The sequence below is a fragment of the Pygoscelis adeliae genome, unplaced genomic scaffold (assembly GCF_000699105.1).
Source record: "Pygoscelis adeliae isolate BGI_AS28 unplaced genomic scaffold, ASM69910v1 Scaffold120, whole genome shotgun sequence".
Taxonomy (NCBI): domain Eukaryota; kingdom Metazoa; phylum Chordata; class Aves; order Sphenisciformes; family Spheniscidae; genus Pygoscelis; species Pygoscelis adeliae.
In genome coordinates this window covers 8,615,615-8,621,357 of record NW_008824032.1, presented here as the reverse complement: position 1 = coordinate 8,621,357, position 5,743 = coordinate 8,615,615, and the positions used below count along the sequence as shown (strand labels likewise).

Genomic DNA, 5,743 nt, shown 5'->3' with positions numbered 1-5,743 from the left:
AAATTCTTACTTCAGAATAAAGGTACCATGTAATATTCTCCTGATGTTCCCCAGGCAATGCCTGCTGTTAAAGAGATCTCCCATGTTTACGGCAGTGAATAATTCTAACTCAGTCCTTTCTGGTATTTTGCACTTACTCTTCAAATATATACAGCAAGCAGTTGTGACAATGTGAAAGCAGGAATTAAGCCCTGCCTTCACACAGCCTAATAGTTTAAGCATAGTCTGTCCTGTGGACGGGCACGGCATTTATTAGAAAGCATTGAGAGACACAGTCAAGTATGTAATCACACTGTCCTCTAGCGGTCGCTGTCTACAGGGGATGAACCGCCAGCAAAATAAAAGGATTCAGGTTCAGAATGCGAGAGCTCTCTTCAGAGCCTCACACGGAGCCACGCGGCTCTGGAAGAGAAGGGCGCAGACTTTGCGTAAAGCATGAGCTACAGCTGGTCCTTCACTGCTGGTCCTCGCACACAAAGAACTCATCAAAAATTGACAATACAGAAGAGGTTTGTCCGGTTGAAGTTCAAAACCAGTAAGCAGATAGTCACTGTATGATGCAGCGTAAGCTCCCTGAGAAACTTAACAGCCAACTACAGGTTTTGCACTAAGCTGCTTAAAACAATACAGAAAGTAGGCCGAGGGCTCCAACCCAGCAAGCCATCCCATCATCTTCTTTGGGAGGACTGGTTTGGTGTCATGTCTTTGGGTAGGAAGTGAACTGTCTCTCCATGTTAGCGCGCAGCAGTTGGCCTTTGGCTCTGCAAATGCAGCTCTTGGGTGCTACTGCAACACGTCACCATAGAGGTGACAGTGAGTGAGTAACACGTTTGCAGGTACTGCAAATCATGTTGGACGCAATGCAGAACAGAATCATGGCACTTGCCTGAAAAATAAATATTATAGCGAGTTTTCTGCTCACTCACACAACTTGGTAAACAATAAAGCACCTTGCCACTCTTAAGGACAAGCATTGTATTGTATAACAGCTGATGTGTCTGCATTAAATGGAGCAGTCGAGAGTTTTTAGCACACTTCCAATCAATGCAGATCATTGGTGTTTCAACCTTCATACACAAGGTAGAGATTTTTGTATTGCACTCCTGTGTTTAAGGTTTTATAACAAAATGACTAGAATATCCCTACAGGTTTGAAAGAAAACAATTATTCCAGGAACGATCCATTCAGAAGCCCCCAAAACCCCCAAACAAGCCCAGGGACATTTAAGGGACTCACGCCTGGGCTCCTTGACGTACATAATGTGTCTCCACTCTCAAAAGACACACAAGCCCCATTACTATTACTTACGCAGAAGAATTTTGGTCTGTCCTGACATAGGCATTTATTGTCGTCGTGTTTGAAAGCACTGACTGATCAAATAGACACATAAGTCAATTTAGTTAGGCATGGAAAAATAAATCACTTGGTAATGTAAATGCAGTACTTCATGTTTGAGCGTATTGGTTTTTCTACATCTTAAATTAGTAGCCAGCATTTTCATTTTTACGTATCCAAGTAACACTATCAAGCTAACTGCTAACCCATTCATGATACTAAAAAGCTAGGTAAGCAAACACAAGGTATTTGCCTTGAAAGTGTACAGTTTCTGTTCTTCCCCCACTTACTGCAGTGCAGATTTACAAGCACACAGCTCTCGGTGATATTTGTCCTGCTCTGAATTTAAGCTTATTGTTCTTAAATATACTTACTAGCAATGGATTAAATGCGAGGGCGAGTCTACTGTGTTGTTTTGGAAATAAATGAATAATACAAAGCAGTCACAGTTTGTGTGTCCAAGTATTCACAATCTAGTGAGACGTGGCAAGAACACAGGAGACTGGGTTCCAATTTACAGCCACTTTTCCCCTAAACTAGGGCAACTTTTTTTTTTTTTTTTTTTTTGAAGCTGACAGGCTTGTAGCTACAGATCTCACCTGAGAATTACTTGTTTTGGTAAAGATGCAAATGAGAAGCAAAACACAGAGGTGACTCTTCGAGGGGATGCGCCCAGCCCAAATTGCTGTACTGTATCCTTGTTTGCGCTGTGCCACGCCAGTGCCCGCTACTAGAAGAAGGTGCAAGCTGCATCTGGCTACCCGAGCAACAAATGCAGAAGTTACAGATGAGGAAAAAAGATGCCCAACACTGAAGTTCTCACTTCAGGTTTCTGAGGCTGAGCATGTAACAACAAAGGCCACAAGAATCGTTAACGTTGACTATTATCTTCAAGAAAGATTAACAGTGAAGTAGTTCTTTACTCCAGGCTTTTTTTAGTCAAGCTTTTGATGTCAAGCGTTACGATAGTAACTTCACTTCACCTGCAGCTCAATACTTTTTGTTCATTTAATTTTTTGCACAAAAAAAATTGCTTCTGAGCTCAATGCAGTGCAAGTTTTTTGATGAGAAATCACTTTCATATTCCATTTATCATCAAACTCTCTCCGTTTGCCTCTGCGCTGTCAAACTAAACTTTTCCAACACGGCAACTTTGATTTGTCATTTTTCCCCAATTCAAGCATTTTATTCTTTTTTCAGATATAAAAATGTTAAGAAAAGCTTTTCTCGAGTACTGACAGATCTCCAGAAGCTATTTGCAAAGAGGACTACAGGAAAGCCTTGGAAAAGCTTCTGGTCTCCCGAACAACATTAGGGATTCCAAACATTTTTCAAAAAAACGGGGACTAGCACCTCCTGGTTTGTCTGGTGTGCAATTACGTAAGGCTCAAAGGGAGCAGCCTGCACGCGTATGCATCCAAAAGCAAAGCTGTATCAAGTGAGATGATGTCAGACAGAGGAAAAACCTGCTATTTTGAAGCCTAAGAGACTAACCATACTGAACCCTTTTTTCTGTCATTTAACTAGAGCTGGCACTTCCTGGATATGTGTGGTTCTTCACGCATTGTACCTAATGATACAAAGAGTGCAAAAAAAGATCTGTTGCCCGTAATTTCAAGCTCCACAATTTGTTTCATTTCATGAACTTGCAAGAAAAATGATATGCTCAAATTAAAAGGCAACAGCTGCAAAGGTTTTCTAAGAAAATAATCAAACTAAACATGAAGCCTAAATCTAGGTGGTTCGCTAGCTGAGATTTTGTTTTATGGCCAGAAGAGGGCACTTGAAAACTAGCAAAAGATGCTGGATTTTTATCTTTTTTTTTCCTTGAATACTTGATACTAACAGTCTGTTAGTTCACGTGTACGTTCAAGGAGATGGACCAGCCCCGACAGTAAAGTCTCCTCCTTTCAGGAAAGTTTCCTTCTGTGATTACGTTCAGTGTTCAAAAACCTCTTAATTTAACAAACAAGCTACTTCAACCTTTCACTTCATCAACAGGATGCTACGCCCTACCTTGAAACATTCTTAACCCACGGTAAACAGAAGAAAACCAAGCACAGCTAAAGAGTTACCATTCTTAAGACCCGTTTCTAAAAAGTTATTAGGTTACTAGTTACTATTGCATGTATCTAATACCACGGCCTATGGAAGCAAGGTAAATTACATCCAAGAATTTTAAGGAAAAGAAGGAAATTCCAGCTCCAGTCAGGTTACCAAGAATCCGCTCATTTGTTTAAGAAAATCTGATCTGAACCACTGCAAAGACCACGTAGGACATTAATCTTCTCATTTTTACTGTCTATTAAATACTGCAAAACTGTAAACATAGGGAAAATAAGATTATCTTGCTGCTAACATTAGGTAATTATTCTGTGTGGCAAAGCATTTGCAATCTGAACATACCATTTCATTTTTTAAGAAAACTCTCCTCTGCAAGGGCTGTTCTACTATACAAGAAAGAAACTTGCCAGCATTTTGTCAAAAAGTAAGATTGACAGAAACATCATAAAAGATGGAAAATTATACAATCCCTAACATTTATTCTGTAACCACAAGAGGATAAGAATGTAAACCTTAATTTTGAAACATACAACCTATTTTGAAAGAAATCTGATTATTCTTAAAGAGACACAGTACCAGACGGCCTACCACTGACAACGGAAGTTCCTTGTATAGAATATTCCTGTCCCCAAATAGTAATAATCTCTGAATTTCAGAACTGTTCAAATCCTTACATATCTGCATATTTTCATATTTTCTTCTGCATAGATGCCATTTATGATTCAAAACTACACTGAAAATGAAAGTTATTTAATGCTTCCTCACCGTACCAAAATTGGTCATATTTACAATTGTGAAATCTCCATAGAACATACCTAGAAAGTGTCTGGTATTTTTACCTTATCTTTATCCATGCCAGGTTCTCTGTATACTGTCCATTTCTGTGCATCATCACTGTATAAAATTCTGTAGGCTGAGACGTAATAGTAGTACTCTGCTAAGGTTGATCCAGTAGTTATAATACCTGTGAAAATGAAGGTGCCCAGTTAGACAAAAAACTGGTACCAGTTTGTAAAAATTAATAGATCAGCTTTTGAACCCAGAGTTACGTAGTTGGAATCTCCACTGATCCAGTTACATTTCGAAAAGTTTATCTAAGGTGTCAGGGTCTGAAACTTCTACAGTGACTGAAACTTAATAATCATTTTACTTACTTTCATATTTTAATTCTCATGATATAACCTCGCTAAGCACTTTCCCCCCATTTCTTGATGGAAAGGGCCTGTTCATTTGACCATGGCCCACTTCTGTCTCCAGTTGCCGAGACAACACCACTCTTCCCTGCTTTTGTACTGCCAACCTAAAAGCACCATTGGAAGGACTGTAGCTTCCTAAAGCCGACGCTTCAGCACTGCGGAACGACTCACATAGGAAAGCTGTTTTGTAAAAGCTTATTAGCACAGGAATCAGAGGAGTAATGTAAAATCCAAATAGTCCCCAGGGAGGTAATAACAAAGGCAGCTGGTAAACCCGAGTTGCTTAATGACAGGAAGCCAAGCTGCTGACAGCAGGGTGTGCAGCCGAGTTTACAGAGACCAACTCATGCATTTGAGAAAGAGGCAAACCCAAACTGATCAAAGGAAGATGCTTCACGATAGTCCTAAAGCTCGGGACTCTATGAAGCACTCTACCTAAAGCCACTTTATTTTTGATTTAAGTCAGATTCCAAACATGCCCATTAACAACAGCGAATCACCTCTGAATAATTAAATCAAAATAGAAAACACTAAGCTCAGCACAGAAGATACAATAGCTGCACTGCCACTACTAAGGCTACCCCTACTTTGGGGCTAACTACTTAGGTTAGCCCCAAAATGCAAAAGCCTCAGTGCTTCACTCCTCAGCATGGGCCACATTGCGATCAACAGGAAGATGTAACCATGAGCTCGCTCACTCAACTCCCAAACTGTGAAGCAAACCATCCAGAGAGGACTGGGAAACGGCACCTCCGGCTGCCTCTCCAAATCAACACAGCTACTAAAATCATGATGGATGGTCCACCATAATCTCTGTGCAGGAGCTGAGCCCAACCCAGACTCTGGCCGCATCAGTCTGCACTGTTTGGTCCGTTTGTCGAGGGAAATCGCAACAGATTGCTGAGGGGGCCACCATCCCCAACTCTCAGCCCAAGTTCCGCTTCAGACAAGGGGGTGAAGGGAAGGCTCCCAGCTGGTTTACTCTGTCTGCTGGTTATCTCACACTGCACTGCAGCTGCTCCTATCTCCAGTGTTGGGTTCACTACGGCCATGACAGGCAGTAGGGAAAACCTAGAAACGCAAGTCAGTACACCTGCATCAGAGGTACCAGTGGACTGAGCTGACTGGACATGGATTTGCACCTCCAA

The 5,743-nt window shown here is 41.1% G+C and overlaps 1 protein-coding gene across 1 annotated transcript in view; it reads right to left on the bottom strand.

Annotated features, from left to right (window-relative positions):
- DCBLD2 (discoidin, CUB and LCCL domain containing 2) overlaps positions 1 to 5,743 on the bottom strand; it is a 150,581-nt gene that overhangs the window by 13,198 nt on the left and 131,640 nt on the right. Inside the window, exon 9 of the mRNA XM_009330680.1 lies at positions 4,239 to 4,363. Within this exon, the coding sequence (XP_009328955.1) occupies positions 4,239 to 4,363 (125 nt within the window). The remainder of the gene's footprint in view (positions 1 to 4,238; positions 4,364 to 5,743) is intronic.